The 26674-nt window shown below is 43.5% G+C and overlaps 1 protein-coding gene across 1 annotated transcript in view; it reads right to left on the bottom strand.

Annotated features, from left to right (window-relative positions):
- Positions 1-7966: 7966 nt before the first annotated feature.
- pacrg (PARK2 co-regulated) overlaps positions 7967-26674 on the bottom strand; it is a 113992-nt gene continuing 95284 nt past the window's right edge. The window contains exon 5 of the mRNA XM_053632387.1: positions 7967-8521. Within this exon, the coding sequence (XP_053488362.1) occupies positions 8361-8521 (161 nt within the window). The 3' untranslated portion in view covers positions 7967-8360. The remainder of the gene's footprint in view (positions 8522-26674) is intronic.

Below are 26674 nucleotides of genomic sequence, written 5' to 3'. Positions count from 1 at the left end.
CCTGTATGTCCATATGTCCAGGGAAACACTAAAAAAACAGAATTAAAGAATGAAAGGTCATCTGGACCATCTCTTATTCTTTAGTTAGGATGCTCTTCTGGCCACGCCCACCTCCAGAGGAACTCTTCTGGACGGGATTCTCCTCCTACTGACCCGATATTATATAGATATCGTCAGATTATGTGTTGTAGTGCAATACCTTAAATGTGCACTGTATACACACATCAACTGCCAGTGGAAGTGAAAGAGACTAAGCAGAAAGAATAGTTCATTCCTTCATAAACTGTATGCTTATTTTTCAATAAACATAACAAGAGTATTTATGATGTAAAACTAAAATGAAGTATTATGTTAAAGCATTAATGTAAACATCAGCGGAATTTAGAAGATATACAGACAGTTGAGGTCCTTTTTTTCTTTGAAACATTAAAAAATGCTGTAGTGTGTTTGCTCTTTGACTTTGAATACAAACTTCTTTACTCTTCCTTTAGTATCGTGATATTATCATCATACACGTGAGTTCACAGTGTCCGTTAGTCTCCACGCGTCGACGCGCTCGAGCTCCGTTAAGCTCAGAATAAACCGGCGAATGTTCTATCCGGAAATGAGGCTAATCTACAGAACAAGGCCCGGTTTATTTTTACAATACATTATAATCACTCCAAAGTAGATGATGAGAACTCGCACTCTTTCCTGAAGGATGTGATCGTTTCTGCGCCGTCACAAGTCACTGACCCAAAGTCAGCCATTTTGTTCATCGTACCCGCTCCCTTCACACAGTCAGAGGGTGAGACCCAGTTGGAAACGGTGACGTTAACTGGTTTCACTACAGTCTCTATCCAGTGGACAAAGAGCCTAGTCTACTGAGCCGTGGACCAGCGTATAGTGATGTCATGGTTTTAGAATCATTAAGAATCAAGCGTATGTAAACTTCTGAACTGGTTCGTTTGTGTCATCATTGTGTCTTGTGGACTATAACGTAAACATCTGTTATGTGAAATAGCTTATTCAGGACAGCAGTAAATTAAAAAAATGTTTTATGAGCCTTTTTTAAATTATTAACATTAGACAGATTCTGTAAGGTCTATGTAAGTTATGACGTCAACTGTATATATCAGCACTGGAATACTGGCTATGCACTACTTCTGATTAAACACATTGTAAATCTCCTTACTCTCACTAACAAGACTCATTTTTCACTCTGTCCTCCATGTTTGTTTTTCTTGCATGCCCCAAACTTGCAGTCTGATTGGTCTGGAGGTAAATCTGTAATCTCATGTCATCTGATCTCACTAACTGTCTTACCGTGCTCTGTTCTACTGTCCTTAATTCTTATCTCCTCTCCTTTTCCTCTCCTCTTGTCTCATTTACTCTCTCATTTCAAGCGACCTCTTTTGGTTCAGTATTCCACTCTGCACTCAGAGCACAATGTAATGGCAGTGATCTCTGACCTTTGACCTCAGGCCCACAACAGGACAAGATAAAGTAGTTGCACCCTGATCAGAGGAGTTACAAACCTCACAGGCTGCCTGTTGAAGCAGATTTGAGAATAAATATGTGTGTGTGTGTGTGTGTGTGTGTGTGTATGTGTGTGTGAGAGAGAGAGAGAAAGAAAGACAGAGAGAGAGAGAGAGAGAGAGAGAGAGAGAGTCACAGCTACATCCTGAACACAGTAGTACAGATAAAGAAGTCTCTGTTGTAAGAGAGCCTGCACGTGTTCAGTGGCTGCTGTTGGGACGATTGTGGCCTTGGAACGAAGAAGAAAAATAGCTCCCAGAGGGCAATTTATTCCTGGTACCAACCCCCACCACACACACACACACACACACCCACACACACTGTTCAATCCTTCTTTCTTCCTTTCTTCCTTCTCTCCCTACTATCTCACCCATGTGATCTGTCCTTGTATTATATGATTCTAACTCTTTGCACTTTCCATTTCTATGCAGCAGCCCTGCCAGTGACTGTGGAATCCCATCTGCTTTATCCATACATTAGTAATGCTGTCTATGCAGCTCTTATTCATAACTCATCAGAAGTGTGCTAATAATCTGTCAGATTCGACGGCGATGTCTTAAGCACATTTAGGAATTCTAATAATGTCCTGTAAAGCACCAATAAAAGGCTGCATTGTGCTCATGTGGCTTTTCCTAGCCAGTTTTTAACAGTTCCCCTGTCCCAAATGGCACTCTTCTGAGGTCCTCTTTTGCGTCTGCCCCCGAGGCCATAGTGTGTTCTCGTTTCTCATTTCGGGCTTCACACTGTTGCTCACAAGTGCCCCCTATGTGCCCTTACTGCACCCTTTAGTGAAGCACACATTCAAGCAGAATCAGCAGCAGCTATATAACCAAAACTCCTACTACAAGCGAGGACTGATCACAGGAAGCAACAAGGTGCTTTAAAAACAGAAAATGATCTACAAATAAATAGCAGTGATTGTCTTTCGGGTTTAATTTAACTCGTCATTAAGCAGCATCAGGGCGATTAATGTAAAACCATCTCTGTAAAATTCGCTTGGATGTATACGTTGGATAATTTATACTGTAAATGAGAGTAAACATTGTAAGGGGTAGAAAGGCGTCAGCGGTGACCTCATGCATCACAACAAGCTTTAAACCAAGCATGAGCAATTACTATCAGTGGTCACCAACCCTGTTCCTGGAGATCTACCTTCCTGAAGACTTTCGCTCTGACCATAATGGTGCTCACCTGAACATCTAATCACCTCCTTAAGAAGAGGTCTTGATCAACTAAAACAGGTGTGTTAGATTTTGGCTGGAGAGGAAACCTGCAGGAAGGTAGAGATATATATCTAGTGTAGTGACACGAGTCTCCAGTGTCCCTGTCAGAGGTAAAGCTGTAACCTGAATTTTTCTGAGTGTTCAGGATGGAGGACTTTGTGCGTTCCGGTTCCTCTGTAAAGTGACGCTGCAGATATAACCCAGAGCACGTTACTAACATTCTGAAAAAATGGAACATTTAAGACCACTAACTACTTATTCTTCTAACCCACTTTCAAATCAACTTTTCAGAAGCCTCAACCTCCGTTTTGCCCGGGGGAAGCCATGGCCAAGACCAGCTAGCATGTAGCTAAATTCTACAAGCCATCCAACCCATGAAATGTGACTTCACAGCTAGACCTGATCATCTATTTACCATCATTCAGAGCTTCCAAATAACACAGGCTGAGATGTGTGTGATTATCAACGAGGACAGTGTAGAACTTCTGCAAAGATGCTGCGTCTTTCTGAGGAAAAAAAGAGAAGCTGGTGAGGAAGCGACTGCTTTAAGATGTTATAATGGAAGTGCTTCACAAATGTTCTACAACATCAAATGTATGTTGGTCTGTAATGGGGGGGGAGGGGGGGAGGCACAGTGGCTTAGCGGTTAGAACGTTCACCTCGCACCTCCAGGGTTCAAATCCTGCCTCTGCCCTGTGTGCGTGGAGCTCGCATGTTCTCCCCATGCGTCGGGGGCTTCCTCTGGGTCGTCCAGTTTCCAGTTCAAAGACACGTGCTGTAGTTTGATTGGCATTTCCCAACTGTCTGTAGTGTATGTGTGCGATTGTGCCGTGCAGTGGGTTGGTACCCGTCTAGGGTGTTCCCCGCCTTGTGCCCCGAGTCCCCTGAGAAGGCTCCCCTGCGACCCTGCGTAGGATAAGTGGTATGAACAAGTGGATGGATGTTTTATAATTAATAATAATATTTATAATAATAAATAACAAAACAGTACATTTTTTTGGTGTAGGCAAATTGCTCTGATATAAGAGGAATAAAACGTTTAGGACATACATTTATACGACCAGCTTTGTGATGAAACCCACGCTGGCTAAAGCAGGGGACTTGTACGTTTCTTGAACACTCATCCACACCCTTCTGTAGACGTAAACAATTCTACAACTAGACCTTTAATTTCACAACTTGTTGAGTCTGGCTTTGTAAATAAGATGAGACTTACTCTTGAAGTCACCTTTAAAGCCCGGGTGAGATGGAAAAAAAGTCCGGTGCCAAAGTGACAGCTGTGATGGCTGCAATGGCAACCTGTCTAATAATAACAACAGAGAGGGAGAGAAAGGAGTGGGAGATGAACAGAGCGAGCTTCGGGAGATGGATTATCATGGGTCATGTGAGATTAGAAGAAGCGATGGCATTCTTCCGGGAAGGCAGCAGTCGTTCCAAAACCCGTTCCTCTGTAGAGACAGGTGAACTTCACACCTGGTTAGATTCCACACACGCTATTCATACACACGCATGCGGAGAGGCGTGACGCCGGCAGGAAAAACAGCTGCGTGAGAGAGATCTGAGGAACCCCACCGATTAAACAGGTCCAGCTGAATCTTCTGAAAGCTTCTATATGAAGCTCTCTCTGCATGTTCTCAATAATGCAACCGCCTTCTGAGAACGTATTTCAGGGCGACCGTGATCACACCTGTTCTATTAATCACACATCTGTCTGCCGTGCTCCGAACTGATCATAATAACTAACTGATGACCCGAATCAGATTTGTTAGATCAGTGACAAGCTAAATGAGCAGTGCTATGGGCCTTGGCTGTAAAAAACAACAACAACAACAACAACACACCACCTGCTACTGTGTGAAATCTGTAATGTTCTTGTTTGGGATTTTATACACGTTTTACAGCAGAAGGAACACCTCAGAAGTCTCATTAGAAGCGTACTGACCAGGAAATGCTGGTTTCTGACCAGGTCAGACTATTTTAGGTTTGATTTCTGCTCTGATGTTAATATTTGAACCCTTTTATTGCCTTGGTCGCTGGTTTGCTCAGTGAAATTCAGGTGCGTACTCCAAGGACCAAGACAATAGTTAGAATAACGCGTGTTTTAATAAGATTGATCGTCAGACTGTTTTAGAAACACATTCCAGTGCTCCAAGCGATATGCAGCAATAAATTCAAGGCCAGGCTTAGGTCAATATCAACCTCTGCAAATTACCGGCAAGTTTCCAATAACAACAAAACTAGGGTTAGGGTTAATTTATATAAATGAACACCGTCTAATGCCAGAGATACGTTTTAATTATCCCTGATTACTTGTTCAGTCTTCTGAACTCCACTGTAGTGGAACAGCCTTTTTGAAAATTGCTTTTGTTGAACACTTTCCGTCGTCTCAGGTACAGAACCTCTGCACTGCGCCTCGATCCCGAAGACGTGATTTGTACTTTTATCCTCTGTACACGTGTATAAAGTTGTGAGTAACAACAAAACCATTTATGTGAAGTTGGTTAACAATATTTGTGCATTCGCAAAATTTTTAACCAATCCCATCTGTTTTCACAAAATGTTTGGCCAATTCCATCTACTCTCGCGAAAAGTTTGGCTACTACAAAAAAAAAGTGTCTAATCCTGTCCACGCCCAATAAAAGGTTTGACCAGTCCCCTCTGCTACTACAAAACGATTGTCCAATCCCACCTGTTCGCACAAAAAACTGTCCAATCCCATCTGTTTCACAAAGTTTGGCCAATCCCACCCTCTCCTGCAAAAAGTATATCCAATCCTGTCTGCTCTCGATTTTTTCCCCCACTATTCACATCCACTGCCACAAAACGTTGACCAATCCAGGGTCCAAAAAAAGCTATTCAAATCCCAGCCACTCCCACAAAAAAAGTTTGACCAATAGGCAAACAGTTTAGCCTATCCTCTCTGTTCCCACAAAATTTTACTAACCCCGCCCACTCCTGCAAAAAAGTTTGGCCAATCCTGTCCTTGCCACGTGAAGGCCACCACCACACAGGATCCTGTTCCTGATGCACACGTCTAGTAAACAGTCTACAGACGGCTTATTAACTACCCAGATGAAGTGTTGCTGAATTCTGTCTTTGTGTGTGTGAAAAGTTAAAGTGCTCTTGGAGTGGATTTTGTGAATAGAAGATGATGTGGTGAGGGCGGTGGTGTATTCACGTCGGTGTGAGTCTACGCGTTTGTCATCAAGAACTCCTCTTCAGATATCACAGTTTTTATAGTCGATAGAAAAACAGAAAGTTGTTGGATTTTGCGTGTTCCTTTCTGACTTTTCAGAAAAGTAAAACACCTATTATAATAAATAAATAAATATAATGTGGATGGAAATAAATCTAATGCCACTTTTCTTCCTTCTCAAACACTATAAAATCTAAACTATTCATTTGAATATAGCAAATAAAATAGTGCCCCATAATGAGAAGTCATTTCCTCTGTGTTTGTGGAACGAGAACGCAAACTGCGCTGTACAATAAGACTTTGGGATTTCATACGAAGGTTTAATATGTCCTGAAAAGATGTTGTTTTTTTTACGTCTAATGAAACATGCCCAACACACAGTTAGTTTAATTCAAACATGTTTAATTAGGGCTAAATTGGGCAAAATTCCTAAATGTAATTAATCATCATTAACTGCAGGAAATGAGTCACCTGCTGTGATAAATCATGTGATTAACTCGCTTACTTCTCAAACACAACATTATCAAACCCACTTTAAGTGCACTATTAGTAACACACACACACACACACACACACACGAAAACCTTGTCTCAATACAGTTATAGAGTTATCATATTTTAGTGTGTGTGTGTGTGTGTGCGCGCACGTTACTAATAGTGCACTTAAAGTGGGTTTGATAATGTTATTAATGGTATTAATAACATTATTGGTTATTATTGGTGTATTGGTGGTCAGACAGTTTCACTCGTCAAACAGAAACAGAAAACAAAGTGATGTAACTAGATACGACGATGCACCGATCAGCCAGAACATTAAAACCACCGACAGGTGAAGTGAATAACGTTGATTATCTCGTTACAGTGGCACGTGTCGGGGGTGGGATTTATTTATTACTCAGCACGTGAACAGTCAGTTCTCCAAGTTGACGTGTTGGAAGCAGGAAAAATGGGCAAGTGTAAAGACCTGAGAGACTTTGACAAGGACTAAATTGTGATGACTAGACGACCGGGTCAGAGCGTCTTTAAAACAGCAGGTCTTGTGGGGTGTTTCTGATATGCACTGGTTAGTACCTACTAAAAATGATCCAAGGTAGGACAACCGGTGAACCTTCATGGTGACGGTGTTCCCTAATACCAGTGACCTCTTTCAGCAGGATAACGCTCCCTGACACACTGCAAACATTGTTCAGGAACGGTTTGAGGATCATGACAACGTGTTCAAGATGTTGACTCGACCTCAAAATGCCCCAGATATCAATCCGATAGAGCGTCTGTGGAATGTTCCGGACAAACAAGTCCGGTCCAAGTTGTGAGGAGGCCGACCTCACAACGTACAGGACTTAAAGGATCTGCTGCTAACGTCTTGGTGCCAGATACCACAGCACACCTTCAGAGGTCTTGTGGAGACCATGCCTCGACGGGTCAGAGCTGTTTTGGCAGCACAAGGAGAACCTACACAATATTAGGCAGGTGGTTTTAATGTTACGGCTGATCGGTGTATTATTCAGAATGAACGTCGTTGGTGTGAAACACAGGTCTGTAGCTTACGAAGTCACATTAGATAGAAAGCTTGCTGGAAATTTCCACAGAGCATCTGGTTCAGACCAATTATGAACACGAGTGATGCAGCTGCGGTTGAGGAACTGTACAGGAATCAGAATGAAGTTTTGTTCTGCACTTCCTCTGTTTGTTGTTTTATTTTGTGAATGGAAAAAAAGACAGTGCTGGTGATTATTGCAGTGTTTTTCAGAGTTTATGGGAGGCATAGTCATAGGATTCACATTTAATATAAAAGAATAGTAATAATAAAAACATTCAGTTTAGGCCACGCCCACTTCACGTTCAAATACGGATAAACTTATTTATTCTGTATTTGCAGCTTTATTGTGATTATTCCAGTTCAGAGTGTATTCAGTAGTTACAATTTGTGGTTCTGAACTTTATGATTTTATTTTTATCCGAGGAGACAGACACAGTGACATCACAGTGACATCACAGTGACATCACAGTGACATCACAGTGACATTCAATTCAATTCATTTTTATTTGTATATTTTTTTTACAATGGACATTGTCTCAAAGCAGCTTTACAGAAACATTTAAACACAGGATACAGATTTTAAATGTGCGAATTTATCCCAATTGTGCAAGCTGGTGACATCACAGTGACGTCACAGCAAAGGCTTTAATGTTTCATTACGAGAAAGGAGACTCAGTAGAATAATAAAATGAATCAGGTCACTACTTGAATATAGTCATACAGGTGGAGTATAAGGCTCAAGTGTAGCAGTAGTGAGTGTGTGTGTGTGTGTGTGTGTGTATGTATATATATATATATAGGATGCATTAATATGGATGTGTTCAGTGGTATAGATAAGTGTGTGTGAGTGTGTGTGTGTGTGTGTGTGTGTGTGTGTGTGTGTGTTAGTTCAACAGACAGGACTCATAAGTGGGCACCATGTATTTGATGTTGATGAAGGCGTCCTCTCCTCCGTAGCGCTCAAACACCTCCAGTGTCTCGTGAATAAGATCGCCGATGTTCTCCCGCTTCTGCTGGCTGTAATCAATGCCATCTCCGCTGTTTTCTGCAACACACACACACACACACACACACACACACACACACACACACGTTATATAAATTAAACAGTTGAAGTGAGTGTGTGGGGGTTGGATGAGAAGAGAGGTATAGTGTAGGGAGAGACAGTGTGAGAGATTAATTCTGACAATGCCAATCTGAGCTTTATAAACATGTGCGTGCGTGCGTGCGCACACACACACACACACACACACACACACACACACACACCCTATAGCTGCTTGTAACTTGCAACTTGGAATTTCCAACCTGAATCTAGGAGCCAAAGGAAGCATCTAATCAACTCGGAATTCCTGCTGGGGAAGTTGTGAAGTGCAGCACGCGGTGTTTATTTTTAAATGAATTATACTGTGTGTGTTAGAGGTGTAACACAATGTCATTATCTGTATCTGTTTAGTGTTCAAAATATTCAGATCTGGAGTTAAACTGGCGTAGTCTACACTGGAAGCACTTAACAAAATTTGTATTATGGACCCTGTTCCCTATAAACACTGGAGAACAGATTCAACAGGACTGTTAAAAAGGAAGGAAATGATAACAAATAGGAATTTACAGAACATAACTCCATGCAGCTCCTCTACCACACGCCCAGTGGAACGTTCTGGAAAGATTTCTAATAATTCAGTCTAATGTGACTGAGCAAACAAGAAACTTGGCAACCCTGCTCGTGGACCCGAGTTCATTAACATGGATTTTTAATCAGAGATATTTGGGTTTGTTCTGAGGGTTTTTGCGTCAGTGGTTGTCTCCAGTAACCCGACCTGAACTCTGCTTAACTCATGCAGATCGTACACAATGCTCAAGGCAGCATGTCTCTGCTGGGTTTCCAAATAATAATCATTTCAGTCATTTCAAATGATTAACTTGTACGTTCGTCGTGCGTGCTGCCCAAGGAGGGAAAATGGGTCTACCTTTTCCGAGGCCCAAAGGCTAGTTTCAAGTCTTTCAACTGTAGTTAAAGTTGAAATGTTTCTGAAACCTGGCAACCCAAACACCATACCTGCTGTTCGTACCTGTATCTGTATTTGTTTAGTACGCATTATCTGTTCAGTCCGAATAATGTATTTGTATTTGTTTACATCCCTAGTGCAGACTAGTAAGACATATTCACTGGTTAAATCTATAGCACTGATTATACAGTTTTCTGTCTAGTGGAGGTGAATATAAGAATACATGCCACTCGCTAGATCGCTAAAGACAAACACTGAGGCGTCCACTGTGTAGCTCCACTTTCTGAGTTAAGTCGAACACAACAAGAGAGACTAACTGGATGTTTCTTTTTTTTTGCTCCCTAATTTATTCTTCACCAGTTCCCAACCACCAGTCACCCATGGAGGGTGAAGACTAACACCCTTCCTCTGGGACACTGCTCATGCTGTGTAACACACTCAGAGGATAGCGCTATCCACCCTCTTCCACATACATGAGGTCACAGACAACCCAGTATTGGCTAGAGTTGCTGTGATTGATAGGGGTGAGAGTACGCCACCAGAGAGCACGGCCTGAGGCATTATCGGTATTCGGACCCAGACGATAGGGCGAACGCTTTTCTGCTGTGCCTCTCAGGAGCCCGTAATAGATGGATATTTCATCTCAGACTGTTCTCCGTCCATATGGACGTCTCAGTCTCGTCTCAGTCTGCATCTAACTTGATTGTATTGTTGGTGAATGTTTTAGCACTTCGAGAACGTCTAGACGTTTTTTTTGTTTTTTTTTTTTTACATTCCAGTGTAAAAAATAAATATTACACAGAGATTGCACAGAACCCACAGATTGCAGCACTGAATTCTGAATGAATTTAATCCAACAGACAAATATTAGGCAGGAAATATGTAGCAGATTTATTTATTGGTGCCATTAAAGCTTTTTATTCCTGAACATTTCACCCAGCAAATGTGTGAAGCGGCAATAATATTGTGAGGCATGTTTTAGTTATTTCCAGAAAATTACCGGGAAAATAAAAAGAGAAGGACTGATTTTAACTGTTTTTTTGTTGCCTCACTGGCGTTGATGCTGAGGGCAGATATACAGAAGAAAAAAGTGATGGTTTACGCTGTAGCGAAGTAGAATTATACGCCTTACCTCCCGATACCAGACTGTGCAGGTTACAGTAGAGCGAAGACAGGTTTAAGGTTTAGATATTAGATGGGGATGTGTTGTATGCTCATGAGTGTCTGTAGCGGAGTTACTGTTATCATCTCAAAGTACCTTCCAATAACATTTCCGCATTCATGATGACATTTAATGTTGTAGAACATCCGAAGAAGGTCGTTCCTGTTATCACTTACACTATCGCAGCTATAAACAGTCGTGACTTCACCTGCCTCTTTTTAAAATTCTCTTTCTTGAGAATAAAAAAACAAATCTAGCTTATCGTGTCACTGAGAAATCATAAAACGCTGAAAACGTTCCAGGGGTCAAAATCCCGAGTGTTACAAAGCACTGGCACTGGAAGGAGTCTCCAGTGTCAGCGCTTCGTGAAACTCTGGAATTTCGCCATTGGAAAGTTTTCAGAGTTTATTATTAGTCTTGTGTAGATGATGTAATATAAACACGTGAATGGACTTGTAGCTGAACTACTGTCTAAGCTGCTTAGCTAAGTGTAGACCATGCAGTGTCTATAAAATAAAGCCATACTGACGGAGATAAATGCCGTAGGTACAAACTCCAATCTCTGCAACTAATCCATAAAAGATACAGCACCGTCAAGCTGACTCCAAAACAAAACAAATCCGATTTCTCCTGACAGATTCAGGCTCCTGCTCTCCTCACTGGACATTTGCGAAGTCATTTATTTGTGTAGCACGTTTAACAGCAGACTCGATCACTAACACCGCTTAACTGAAATCCTGATGTAGATTTAGATCCTTAATACACTTCTCCACAGCAAGACCGGAGAAGCGCAAAAACCTTGTTTTGCATCATGAAAGTAAAAAAAAAAAAACCCCAAAAAAACAGTTGGGATCTCTGTAGTTCCCGTGTATTCTTGCAAACGTAGAAATAATTGTGATTTATGTGATTTCCTGTGATTAAACAGGAACCCAAACATCTCAGACAAGCTCTAAAAGCAGAATAAGTCTCTATCAAAGCCTCCGACAAGCTAACAGAGCTACAAGCAAAGAGGAAAACCACCAGAGCAAACACAACGGTGTGATGAGTGCAGTGTCCAACACTGCAGACTACACAAAAAACATTCTCGTTGCTGTGTACATCAGATAAACCAGCACACTAACACCGAATATCAACATCCATAAAACCACAAGCATGCGCAGAAACACACACACACACACACACACACACACACACACACACACAGTGAGAAATTTTTTTGAATACTCTTAGACTGTTGTAGGAAACTAATCACCACCGCTCAGGCGTAAAGCAGGGTTACGGTTCTCACCTGAAAGATGATGATTTTCCGAGAGCAGCGTGTCCTGACCTGTTTTATTCCTCTTATACCGCAGCAACTGACCAACAATTCCACCCCGAAGCTGTAATAACTCGTTGCTGCACCTTTCGCCTTTATAACCACCTCCGATCTCTTTGAGTTGTTTTTCTCAATTCTTCCTCACAAATAAGTTCCACCTCTGTCAGATGTCACACACGGGCTTCTTCAGATCTGTGCTGGAGAAGGATTACGCAATAACCTTTGTTCTTTCAAATGTTTAGTTCATTTCAGTCTAAAGTTCTGTTTATTTCCTACCGGTTTGTTTTTTCGTTTATTTTAGTTGTTGTTGTTGTTGTTGTGCATTAATTGTAAAAGTATATTTCCATTATACGGGGGACGCAAACCAAGATACCGCAAGTGAAAAACTCCAAAATATTACATACAAAACCCCTGATGGATAAAGAGAAGAATAATAAATGGTTGTGTAATGAGTGTGTGTGGTCCAGACTCATTGTGCCTGTGTGTGTCTGGCTGGCTCAGGTTTTATTCCATCTCCATCTTCCTTCTACATACCTGTAGTATATGGAGAACTACAAACATTCCCATTTCATTTTCCCAGAAATTTGGACGCATTCGGATGAACTTGAGAAATATTTGGTTGGAAACATACCTACAGACTGACTGAGGAATTTACCAAGCACGTGTTCTCTCAACCTCACACTGAACAGATGGCACACACACACACACACACACACACACACACACACACACACACACACACACACGGAAGTCATCTAACATTCTGACAGAGAGAAATGCAGTTGCTGATGCAGTTATCTTTTGAATCTCAATAATCCCACAAACACCATCTTATAATGGTGAGATTTGGGGGAAGTCTGCTCATAAGTGAACTGTCAGGAGTCAAAATTACATTAAAGACACCTGAAAATACTGAGACTGAAATCGAAGAGGTCCAAAATCTGTAAACTATAACGCTCCGGCCCGTATGTGTCTTTGCCGTATGCTGTCCAAGGCCAGGGATCCCAAAAGAACTAACCAGGTGTGTGTTTATTAGCAGCTATGAATTACTGAGCAGTATGGTGTGTGTGTGTGTGAGTGTGTGAGTGAATGCATGTGTGTGTGTGTGTGTGTGTAGAGTTGAGACCCTTGGTCTCCAGTGGCCTACACACTTCACAGCTGTTGGAGTGAGATGATAGATGGGCCAGACGTGGGTTCCATCACACACACACACACACACACACACACACAAAGGCTATACCTCTGCCTGTTAAGAATAACACAGTAATGCAAACACGCCCACTTGATGCGTTAAAGGTCAAAATCTTTTCACACAAATCCATGTGGATGTGTAGGAGCAGTTCTTCAAGGGGACTGAAATGAGAGAAACACAGCGCCTCTATCTGTATCCGTATTCGGATTTAAACGAGTGGGCGTGGCCTAAACTGGAAAGGGTTGTTTTTTCTATAAGATGTAGAAATTGCAGCACTGTGAATTCTGACAGTTCCTCGACTTCAGCTACATCTCTCGAGTTCATGAACTGCTCTCAGCTAGAGATGTGAGATGTACCTGGGATTGTTTTCTTTTAAAACTCACAAAAGGTTTATTTTTGTTTGGACCTACCTGTGACATTTTCCAACACATTTATTTGGTTCCATCCATTTTCCATACTGCGTACCCTACACAGGGCCACGGGGAGCCTGGAGCCTATCCCAGGGGATTCGGGCATGAGGCGGGGAACACCCTGGACAAGGTGCCAACCCATCACAGGGCACAATCACACAGCCATTCACACACTACAGACAATTTGGAAACGCCAGTCTACAAGGCACGTCTTTGGACTGCGGGAGGAAACCGGAGAACCCGGAGGAAACCTTAGTTGGTTCTATTTCTCAAAATGATCTCCAGGTCCATTCTTAAACCCCATAAGAGGCCTAATGCACATGTGAGTTAGTGTCTGTAAATCTTCACTGGTCTGTACTGAGACGGTGCATGATGTGTTTAATCCCACACACACACACACACACACACACACACACACACACACACACACCACAGCCAGTGACCGAAGAGGAGAAAAACAAACAAAAACCAAAATGACAGAGATGTAGAAGTGCATGTAAGATAAGCTGATACAGCTTGGAGAATATTTGCTTTTTCATAAACAAATCTTCGTCCACTGTTTTTTCTCAGACACAAACAATCCCAGCAATATGCAAGAACGTCCGGCTCCATCGTTATAGGATCTCCAGGATTTGTTTCAGTCTGAAACTCATTATGTGTGTGTTCTCTGTAAGTAGCGTACAGACTCGAACTGCGGGACGCTGTGAGCTCGGTTTAAGTATCATATTCACACTTTCAGCAAAGTGAAGTGTGTGTGTGTGTGTGTGTGTGTGTGTGTGTGTGTGTGTGTGTCTACATCTATGTATGTTGGAAGTGTGTTTTTAAATTCTTCTCTCTAGATGACCCAAAGCAAAAGCTTGTCTGCTCTTTCCCCCTCGTTTCCTGCGGCCATGTTTTCAACCCCGAGGCCATGAACACTTTTAGAAACAGATCTGAGACGCGGTGGAAGGGAAGAGAACAGCTTTTGATTTATGAAGCACGGTTCTTATTGGGATGTTTAAGCCCCTGATAATACAGTTTAAAACTGCTCACAGATTCTCTCTCATACTCTTTCTCTCTGTCAGATTTTTAATAAATATTTGCCAAGGGTACGTTAAAGACGAAAGTTTTCCTGAACTGAAACACACTCTATAAGGAACACATGTACAGCTGCTCAGTCCAGTTACTCCAATTATCCAATCCAGTTATGTTCCAGTGACGCAATGCATGAAATAATGTTCAGATAATATTCACATCAGACATCAGGACAGGAAAGAAATCTGATCTCAGTGACATTGACTGTGGTGTGGTTGTCGGAGCCAGATGGGCTTCCAGTATTTCAGAAGCTGCTGATGTCCTGGGAGTTTCACAAACAAACAAAAACACTGAGTGACAGAGTGCTGTCTATCCATCCATTTTTCATATCCTACACAGGGCCACAGGGAGCCTGGAGCCTATCCCAGGGGACTCGGGGCACAACCCTGGACGAGGTGCCAACCTATCAGAGTACAATCACACACACGGACAATTTGGAAATGCCCATCATTTCCAAATGGAGAGGAAACCAGAGTACCCGGAGGAAACCCCCACAGCACGGGGAGAACATGCAAACCCCTCACACACAGGGCCACGGTGGGAATCGAACCCCCGACCCTGGAGGCACGAGGCGAACGTGCTAACCACTAACCCACCGCGCCTTTTCCTTTATTCAGGAAAATAAATATTAATATTAATAAATATTACAGTCTTTACAATTAACTTGGTAGATTTTTGCTTTTGAGACATCCACGTCCTTAAAATATATATATTACAGGAAGTGCATCTCTGTCTCAACTCATCCATCATCCAATGAGCACACAGTTTCTCCTCTCTGGCCACAGCTGGTCTTTTTCAGGGCAATGAAACTGTACCTGGGCAGATTCTCTCTCTCTCTCTCTCTCTCTCTCTCTCGCTCCCTCTCTCTCTCTCTCTCTCTCTCTCTCTCTCGCTCCCTCTCTCTCTCTCTCTCTCTCTCTCACTCTCTCTCTCTCTCTCTCTCTCTCTCTCTCTCTCTCGCTCCCTCTCTCTCTCTCTCTCTCTCTCTCTCTCGCTCCCTCTCTCTCTCTCTCTCTCTCTCTCTCTCACTCCCAATCTCCCTCTCTCTCTCCCTCTTTCTCTCTCTCTCTCTCTCGCTCTCACTCCCAATCTCTCTCTCTCTCACTCTCTCACTCACTCTCTCTCTCGCTCTCTCTCCCTCACTATCTCTCTCTCTTGCTCTCTCTCTCTCTCCCTCCCTCCCTCGCTCTCTCCCTTGCTCTCTCTCTCTCTCTCTCTCCAGTTGGTGTTGTTGTGTCTGTTGTAACTGAAGTCATGCCTGTTGTTGTCTATCTCCTTCCTCCTTCTTTCTCTCTCTTTCTTCATCCCCCTCTCTCTGAAGTTGATGAGAGTAACAGCTGCATTCTTTTTGTGACTACCCCACCCCATCCCTCCCTTCATCTTCCCCTGCTCCTGCTACTGCTATACAGAACCTGTTTGTCCTTGTCAGTGACACACACATACACACACACACACACACACACACACACACACACACGGTAGACACTGTATTACACATTGCACTGTAACACAGTGTTATAACTTCACACTCCACACTGCACCAAATGAGCCACTAAAACACTCCACTACAACTCACACACACACACACACACACACACACACACACACACACACACACTCACACACACACACACATTTTATGAAACAGTATGCTCTCTTATGAAACAGTAAGATTGTGGAATTGTGACAAAGGCGTAGAATAGATTTCTATTTAGCCCTGAACAGCTGTCTGTGTCTCGAACTTAGCTGAACATTTGTGCTGCGGAACATACCGTGTGTGTGTGTGTGTGTGTGTGTGTGTGTGTGTGTGTGGAGACAAGCAGGAGTATCATGGTATGTCCCACTAAAGCTCTAATTTAAAAAGACTTCACTGGGTGAGAGAATGGGTGAGGAGTGAGAAAAGTGTGTGTGTGGGGTGTTGGGGGGGGGGGAGGGGGGGTTGGTGGACTCTCAGCTGTCCCACTCATGGATAAAGCTCCATTTACAGGCAGTGAACCTGAAACCAGCTGTGGCCATCACTCACACACAGACACACACACACACACACACACACATACTTGTGTATTATGAATTGGAGTGAGGGAAATGTTCACATCAAACATCAGAATGAAGAAAAAGTGTCGTGTCAGTGACTTTAACCGTGGTGTGGTTGTGGAAGCCAGATGGGATGGTCTGAGTATTTCAGAAACTGCTGATCTCCTGAGAATTCCACACACAACGCTCTCTAGAGTTTTACACAGAATGGTGCAAAAAACAAAAAACATCCTGAGATCCCGAGAGTCTGCAGACTGAAACGCCTTACTGATGCGAGAGATCAGAGGAACATGGCCAGAATGCTTCGAGCTGCCAGGAAGGATATAGAAACTCGTACAGTAACTCTTTACAACCGTGGTGAACAGAAAAGCATCTCAGCACGCACAGAACATCAACCTTCAGGTGGATGAGCTACAACAGGAGACGAGAACATTAGGTTCTTCTCCTGTCAGCCAAGAACAGGAAGCTGAGGCTCTCATGGGAACAGACGCCCACACTGGACAGGTGAAGAGCAGAAGCTGGTCTTTTCCCAGACTTCAACTGTGTGTGCTGAGTGTAAAGGTGGAAAAGAGGTGAGGAGTGTAAAAACCTAACACACACACACACACACACACACACACACACACACACACACACACACACACAGACCCTTCGACCGTCCAGGTGCTGTGTTAATGGTGTCTGTATTAATATTCACCCTAAACAGCTTGTACTGCTGCACTGTAAGAACAGGTGTGTGTGTGGTGTGTGTGTGTGCGTGTGTGTGTGTGTGTGTGCGTGTGTGTGTGGTTTACAGTCATCAGTGGGTGTGTGAACATATGGCTAAGTAAAGACAAGACATGCTAATGTTATCATTTGTTTCTACACATGCAGTCTCACCCTATACTTCTCTCTCTCTCTCTCGCTCTCTCTCACTCGCTCTCTCTCACTCTCTCTCTCTCTCACTCCCTCTCTCTCTCTCTCCCTCACTCCCCCTCTCTCTCTCTCTCTCTCTCTCTCTCTCACTCCCTCTCACTCTCTCTCCCTCACTCCCTCTCTCTCTCTCTCCCTCACTCCCTCTCTCCCTCTCTCTCTCTCACTCCCTCTCTCTCTCTCTCTCTCTCACCCTCTCTCTTTCTCTCTCACTCCCTCTCTCTCTCTCTCTCTCTCTCACTCTCTCTCTCTCTCTCTCTCTCTCTCCCTCTCTCTCTCTCTCTCACTCCCTCTCTCCCTCTCTCTCTCTCACTCCCTCTCTCTCTCTCTCTCTCTCTCTCTCTCCCTCTCTCTCTCTCTCTCACTCCCTCTCTCTCTCTCTCTCTCACTCTCTCTCTCTCTCCCTCACTCCCTCTCTCCCTCTCTCTCTCTCACTCCCTCTCTCTCTCTCTCACTCCCTCTCTCTCTCTCTCCCTCACTCCCTCTCTCGCTCTCTCTCTCACTCCCTCTCACTCTCTCTCTCTCTCTCTCTCTCTCTCTCTCTCTCTCTCTCTCCCTCTCTCTCTCTCTCTCTCTCTCTCTCCCTCTCCCTCTCTCTCTCTCTCTCTCTCTCTCACTCTCTCTCTCTCTCTCTCTCTCTCTCTCTCCCTCTCTCTCTCTCCCTCTCTCTCTCTCTCTCCCTCTCTCTGTGGAGTGTGTTTTATAGACAGGTGGAAAATATGAAGAAGTAAATGATGTTATGCCAACGCAATATTAAAGTTGTTAAATGATGACGTTTATCACTGAAAGGATTCGGTTATGTTCTTGGAAGAACTGTGATAGCTATTTCACAGAGGGGTGTTAGCACGTTTCCCTCGCACCTCTGCGGCTGGGGCTTAAATCCCGCCTCTGCCTTGTGTGCACAGAGTGTGCATGTTCTCCCCGTGTTTCAGGGGTTTTCTCCGGGTACTCCGGTTTCCTTCCCCAGTCCAAACACATGCATCCAGAGTGTCTCTCGCCTTGTGCCCTGGGATAAGCTCCAGGCTCCCCGTGGCCCTGTGTCATGGGGATATATATATATATGCATTCCCAGCGCAGTACCAGTTCAGTAGTGTTTGGTAGGATACTGCAGGTCCAGAGTCAGGGGTCTCATCAGCTTAATGAATTCAAGCAAGAGTCATTTTAGCTCCGAATAAAAGCACTCGTCCTCTCTACATTAATGCGATGACGGGACTCCAGACAGTAGTTCTGCCCTGTGATCGTAACGCATACCCATGGGGATTATTAGCATTCAGCCCCATGCCTCCTAGCTTTTTATTGGTGGAGGTAATTTATGGATATAATTTGATAGGCTGGAGGATAGCACGGGGCAGCGTGTGAAGTTATACTGGGATGGAGTAATTGAATTCATTTTGGAACGTCGTGCTCGAATCCCCAGCAAACCTTAACATTTAACGCTATTCACCTACACAGTGTGTGTCCGTGTGCTTGTGCTCTCTGATGATCTCTGTTGTCAAAAGATCGTTTCCCCCATGGTTCCCTAATGAATGACAAACATGCACACGCCCTGCTCGCCTGCTGAGATTCACTCTTAACACACATTACCCATAATTCTCTTTATCCTCATTAAGCGACCATCCCTGCACGATAGAGCGCACTAATTGTGAGCAGTGTATACAGCGAGTGAGTCCACAAAATGCCAAGAGGCATTGCAAGCATAGCATGCTGCCCTCCACTACTCCCACTACTCCCACTACTCCCACTACTCCCACTCTCCGACTCTCGCCTAAATGTGTGTCCAGGAGGCAACACATACACACATACTGTGTGACAGTGCTTTAAGCAAAAGATAAAAAGACAGTTTTTTTTCTAATGAGGTATGTAATGCAGAGCGAAAGCGAGAGCAAGAGAGCGAGAGAGAGAGAGAGAGAGAGAGCGAGAGAGAGAGAGAGAGAGAGAGAGAGAGTATACACTGATATATTTAACAAGGAGAAACAGGATGCGCTTTTCATTGCCTGACACCATCAGACGCCTCATCAGTGTACTGTGGTAAAGTGATAGTTCCTCACTGGCTACCTCATTAGAGACTGCACTCACAGTTCTTCCCTCTCTCCCATTTTTTCCTTCTCTCTTTGTCTCAACCACCCTCCTGCGTTCTCTTAAATTGCTGCCATTAGCCGAGTGCAGGGCTGTTTGTTTCCATATTTCCTATTGGATTCTATTTGTCTGCTGCTCTGTGTGTGTGTGTGTGTGTGTGTGTGTCTGTGTGTGGCAAGCTCATTATAGGAATAGCCAAAGCAACAAGGTTAGAGAGCACCATAAAACAGTTTTTGTGGTCGCCTTGTGTGTACATATGAACACACACACGCTCACACACAGCAGAAAGATTAGAGTAGATTAAAGAGTACACCTCATTAGAGTGTGTTTCAGTCTCGCAGCTATAACTCATGCAGCACACACTGTTGCCTGGCACAAAGCCATCTCCATCCCAACCTAAACACTAGCACAAAATCACATCCACAACACCAACACAACACAGTGCCTGCTGCATCACATCCACACAAAGTCACCTCCATCACAGACAACACAACAGCACAAGAAAATTCATGCTGTCCGTTTGCCCAGAAGGCTTGGGAACCCCTGACATACCCAATTCTATACAAAACTCAACACTAGCACAAAACTACCTTCATCACAAACTAAACAACAGCAGAAAGCAAACACTAACACAAACTAAACACTGGCACGGAGACAAAACATGACAGACTGCAATGGATTCTGAATGAACACAAACATATCTATACCTATCTATCACACAACAATCTCAACACCACCAAAAATTCAACACTAACATCACTCACAAACTCAGACACACAAACCTGCCTTTATCACAACCTTAACAACAGTTCAGATAGAACCTCATTCAGTAAAACCTTCCTGGGTTTGTATGAAAATACCATCGGCGCTACAGGCTACACAACACTCAGCCAGTACCACGCTCTATAATGGGGTTCTAATGCCGCTGTATGGTGGCGATGGTTTATATCGGAGAAAAATTAGAGGCACAAAGCTGACCTGAGGAAACCCATTTTTAATGAATCTTGTGTAAAAAGTATGTTTACGGCACAATTTAAACCTTTTCTCACGTATGAATCATTCTGTAAGCTCCTTCAGCACTCACTTTATAATACCGACTAATGAGTCAGTTTCACAGCTCATCCCTTCATCTATTCCTTTATCCATATCTTTATTGTCCCAACAGTCCATCCTTTCTCTACTGGTCCTCAGCCTTGTCGTTTTTTATAACCAGTGCATGTTCCGTCAATGCATATTGTGAGTGTGTATGAGAGAGAGACAGAGAAAGAGAGAGAGAGAGAGCGAGACAGAAAGAGAGAGAGAGAAGCATTTAGTGCCGTTTCACAGAGCTCCCCAGCTGCAGCAGTAAAACAGCATGCACAAACAATGCCACCCACATCTATATTTTATGACATGAATCTGGAAGAGAGCGGGCCAGATGGGTCTCTAGTGGCTACTCTGCCTCTCCTGCACTCATTAATTACCCAACTCCCCTTTGTATCCCACTTTCCCTCTCTCCATGTCCATCATGTGTGTCATTGAGACCATTTAAATTAATAACAAACACCAAGAAAAAAAAAAACCCCACACAGCTCATTTTCACGTTAGCACCAAGATCAGGTCAGTTAGCAGGTGATGCTGGTTAATCCTAACATCACGTCTGCCTCAGGCTGAACACGCTGACGCATTCACTTCAATATCGATCGTTCAAGCAGGTCAAACCTTTCATCTGCCCTTACAACATTCCTAAAAAAAAAAAAGACGTACATCTGAAGGGTAAAAAATATGTAACGGGTCAGGAAACACCGGGATGCCTTCCAGGGATGAAAAATCTGCTTACGCAATAGAACCTCGTAACCTTAATAAAATACAGAGATGTTCCTATAACTATACTTTCATTAAAAAAAGAAGTGTATTTTAATTCCAGGACATTTATTGAGGTTTTCCACATGAATGGAGTCTGCGGTGTCGGCGGTCTGTCACAGTCAGGACACAGGGGTTTGAGCGGTGTCTTTTCTCAGTATTAGTTGTGTTTCCATACACGTATTTTTATGCAAATTTTGGGATATTGCATTAAATAAATATTTATTTTAAATCGAATATATATATATTTTTTTATTCGATAAGAAGATGTACGTATAAACTACGCCGGAAGCACATTTACTGAATAAATACCTCGATGCGCGTCAAAAAAGTCATGTGACTTTGCCTCAGCAAATCACGTGATAGGATAATTGGCTCAGAAAAGTAAAAAGCGAGATGCGGCAGTTTCCCTCGCAGTTTGGATGAAAACATGGCGGTTGGCAAGTCTTATTCACGTCAAGAGAGAATACAGCGGGGGTCGGGGAGCAAATGACTTCTAATTGCTATAACAAAGTTAACGGTAACAGGGGCTAACTTGTCTCGCCGATAAAGTCCATAACATTAAATGCAAATGCTATGTGTCATTCATGAATGATTAATAAATGATCCAGTATAATCACTGGTGAACCCCTGTGGTATAAGCGGAACCCCACACTTGTTATATAAAAATAACCCATTCCGTGTCGGACCGCACTGCACCACTCTGACCCGGATTACTGTCGTTTAACAGAGCAATCCGTCATGCGTTATTCCTTACAGGGTTTATATTAATCGTTCAAATGCGTATTTTAGCGTGTCAACATTAACATGTTGATATGGTGAGGTTTTCCTTAAGATGTTTATTTAGTATTTACGGAAGGAGTCTCCGTATCAGCTGTTAGTTTACATTTCAACGACAACATGGCGCAGCTAGCTCGCCAAAACCCACAACTTTCAACCTACAACAGCTTAAAATAAACCAATTTCTGATACAAACCGGATCATTTGTTCATGAGCAATAAGTCTCGAGTGGTGTAGCAGTAATTTAAGTGCCTGTATTGATTTAGCCTCGAATCTTTACATCTTAGCTGTGATCTAAACAGACATACACACACACACACACACACACACACACACACACACACACACACACACGCACACAGTCAGATGGAGAGTCCACATGTGAAGAGAGTCTGGTCTTGAACTTGCGGTACTGGAGGCGTCTCCAGGTGGTGTTTACTCACTGATTGGCTTGAAGCCTAATTTCTAAATCACTGACTACATTTAACCCCTTCAGCTCACGACTTATTATTCAGTTATTCACTTTAAAGCATAAGCTGTTATGAATTATCTGGTGAGTTAAAAAGGGTTAAAAGTGTTTTAGTACCTTATTTATTTATTTATTTATTTATTTATTTACAGGTGATAACCTACGAGCATTTCTCCATCATGATTATTATTTTGTCCTCGGAACTGCATTATTTAGCACAAAGAAATGTAAGCCGTATGTTCTCATTCAGAAAGTCGGGATCACCAAGAGAGAATACACAAACAAGAATGCTATGATTCTGTTATGGCGTGTATTATTCTGTTATCCTCCAGGTGACAGCCACAGCTAGAAAACACGAGGGGGGGGGGGGGGGGTGAGGGAGAGCGAGAAGAAATACACTTTAAAGTGATGGTAGGGTTTGATTGGCATGACTGGGAGGGGAAGCACAAGCACACTGACATTTAGAGTGTGCGATAACAAACCAGTCTCTTTGCCTTCAGTCACACACACAAACACACACACACACACACACACACACACACACACACACACACACAATACAACTGAGAGTACTCCTGATGGGCTGATGGAATAGCCTGAGGACTACTATCTATCTCTCTCTCTCTCTCTCACTAGAAAATGCAGCATCACTAAACCCCCACTGTGCATCACCCAAAGTGCACTTTATAAATGCAGTAAGCAGGAATAAAGAACGCTTGGCCTCCTGATTCCAGAGTGTGCTCTCACTCTAACCCAATCTTCCTTTAACTTGTTGCGAGTGCATATTTGAGCTCTTTGCTATAACATTCGTTGTGTTAATATTCTGATACGTGGTTTATTTCAGCCATGGGCAGGGAACAACACCTTCCGAGATCTTCCAACTAAATCACAACAGAAGTAGACGATGTAGCGTCTGCAATAAATACTGTTGTCATGCAGCCATCTTTCCCTTTCTTCTTCTTGCCTCATGAACTGTACATGTCGAACCGTGTTCACTTCATAAAGCGAAGTGAAATCTCTGGCTGCTGGCTTGAGCTGCGTTAGCTTGTGATGTTACTGAACTTGTTCACCATCACTCCCTGCACTGCCGGCGAGTCTGCTACTCATTTGTCTTGTTTTTTTGTACGGACTTGTTTTTGCTGCTCAGTATGATGAGTGGTCCTCCCTTGACATACTTCATCCTTCACTACTGAGCTTGCAAAGTTAGCTGGACTACAAGTTGGGTTCCATCTCATCCCCTTCTACCTCTGTCAAGTGGAGTCTCCCTTGGCACTTTGACTCAGTCCCACAGCCCCCATGGGCTCCTGATAAGCCTGGCTGTGTCTTAGCACAGCTAACGCTGAGCTAAGTTGAGTGGTTCTCCATCACTATATCTCCCACTGTTTGCTGCTGAGCCTGCTTTGCTAGCTAGACGTCTAACAAACAACACTGGGCCTGGAGTGGGGTGTCCCTACATATGTCCTCATTCTTCCCTCCAGGCCACTTTTGGTGTCTCCAGTCAGACTTTTCCAGATGCACTGACTTGTAGGCAGATACTGTGCATGTGGCTAAATGGCACTAGTGTGTTCATATATAGCCTACTACTGTGTTAGCCAGATTGCTAATACAACTCAGTGGGAACAGAATTAGGTTCCGTATATTGATCCTTCATTCTCTCCCCCCTGAGCTTTTCTCATCTTTCACATCCCTGGCACCCAAACACTTGTGGGCCTGTGGCTACGTACCACTAGTGTATTCACATGTTTTCCCCATTACAGTGCATGCTTCTCTTGGTTAGCTATCAAGCTTGCCTAATGAGCCATGCTGCACAGCTCATGCATGTGAAGCTAGTGTCTGAGCCCCCTGGAATCTAAGGATGAGCACTGAATACGTGTCTGTGTGTAGCCTGAGGGCTGGATTTCCCTTCCATCCTCATCCGATTAATTATGTCTATGTCTATGGCCATGTCTGGGAGATTTTTTCCAGGCTGACTGTAAACTTACAGTCGAACCGTAAAGTTCATCACTGGCTTCATTGGCCAGAAACTGAATTAGCCTCTACCAGCTCACATGCAGTGCTAGCAGACTCTAAACAAGCCGTGGCAGCCAACCTTCAAATGATGATTGGGTACCGACATGCAGCACCACTTTCAGACAGTGAAGTCACAAAGGTTATCACTGTTCTACTGTGTAAGGACTTCACTGAGGGCATTAAAAGAGGTTTTGGACCATTAGGTATACTGTGCCAAGGATCTGTGTTGAATATTTTAGCCAACATGAAGGATATAAATAGACAGGCCTTGTCTGCCATTGATACTCGTATGAGGTTGTTGGTGGTTTCACTGGACAAAGCATAACATCCAGATGTACACTGCTCAAGCAAGAAATGCAAATGCACTGCTGACATTCTGGTCTAACAACATTGTCTTGGTGTACACAGGCAATATGTTAGCCATTCTGCTGCTTGCTGCTATGCAGCTATCAACCTCTCTGTAGCAGAGCTGATCTAAACTATGGTACAAATTTTAGTCCCACCATAGGGACTCGTTTTCGGGGCTCAGGGCACCATTAATATTAGACTCCATCACATTTACCACTCTAGCCCAATTTGGTTGTTTTATCTTGGACTAAGGAGACTGAAAAAGTAGACCCCATGGTTCAGCACAAGGAGTTATACTCAACATACTTCCTTGTGTAGAAGCATGGTTCTTTTCGTGCTATTCTAGATTTGAGAGGGCTAAACCTGTTCCCTGCAATTCACATGTTGCCGCTATCAGATGTCATTTATACCATGAAACCACAGGACTAGCTCATATCAGTGGAGGCACATGATGCATATCTCCATGTCCCCATCGCGCCAGAACACAGATGCTTTTGAGGTTCGCCTTCCAAGCACAGGCATTCCGAATCAAAGTCTTACCCTTTGACGCTTCTCCAGCTGGAACTGATGGTGGTTTATCTTGCCCTCAAACTCATCTTACAAATTTCAAGATACTGCCATCGGCTGCTCTATTCAGACAGCATTGTGACCGTCTGATCACAAAACCCCAGGCTAGCAGGAGGTTGGATAGTGCTCTCCACTTTGCATGTGGACCCAACTATGGAAGTCCTCACTGAGAGCAGCTCAGTTGCTGGGATGAGGCAGTGGCCATGCCGTCAGGGCTGCACACATACCTGGTAGAATTGTGTCTGCACCCAGAAGTGGTGTCCTCTGGGAAACACTTGAATTGTTTACTGCACTTCTCCCTGGTAGTTGGACAGTCCGCTGGGACAGAATGCACTGGCCCACAAAAGGCCTCACTGTCTACTATATGCATCACCAATTCTGCCCATGATACACAGAAGTCAGCAATCAAACAACAGAGTCCTGCGTCTGGCCTTGAAAAAAAGACCTTGGTTTGCACTGCTGCTCTCACTAGTGGTCTCACTTTCGGGGACCAGTACACACCGGGTTTCCTGCCTGTAGGTCTGGCCCCATGGAGTGTAGCACGGATTGAAGACTGCGACCTGGCAGTCCAGGACACCATCCTGACCACATGACCCCCTAGTACACAAGCCTTGTATGTTCTCATATAGAAACGGTCCTGTTAACCCTGTGCATCAATTGGACCCAGTGCAGAAAATCAGGTTTTGGAAATATCTCCATCAGCACATTTACATGAGATAATATATACACAGGAAAACTCTGAGATTACACTGAATCTCTAATAGAAACTCTTGCGTTAACCACATTTCCCATAGTGAATATATTATTGACCAAGAAGTGGAGTAGCTGATCAACTCTTCATCATTTAATTTTCTTAGGGTGCATAATCAATATAATGAATCTATCTTGTTAAGTATTTCTTGGTCTAAAGCAAACTTGACCGGAGGTTACAGGATTCTTATTGTGCTTCCAGCTACTGGCCGTCAGCTCTCAAGATGCTTTACTGTTAAATATTTACA

The sequence above is a fragment of the Ictalurus furcatus genome, chromosome 9, assembly GCF_023375685.1.
Source record: "Ictalurus furcatus strain D&B chromosome 9, Billie_1.0, whole genome shotgun sequence".
Classification (NCBI taxonomy): domain Eukaryota; kingdom Metazoa; phylum Chordata; class Actinopteri; order Siluriformes; family Ictaluridae; genus Ictalurus; species Ictalurus furcatus.
Note: the sequence above shows the minus strand (reverse complement) of the source record. Positions and strands in the feature narration are given on the sequence as shown.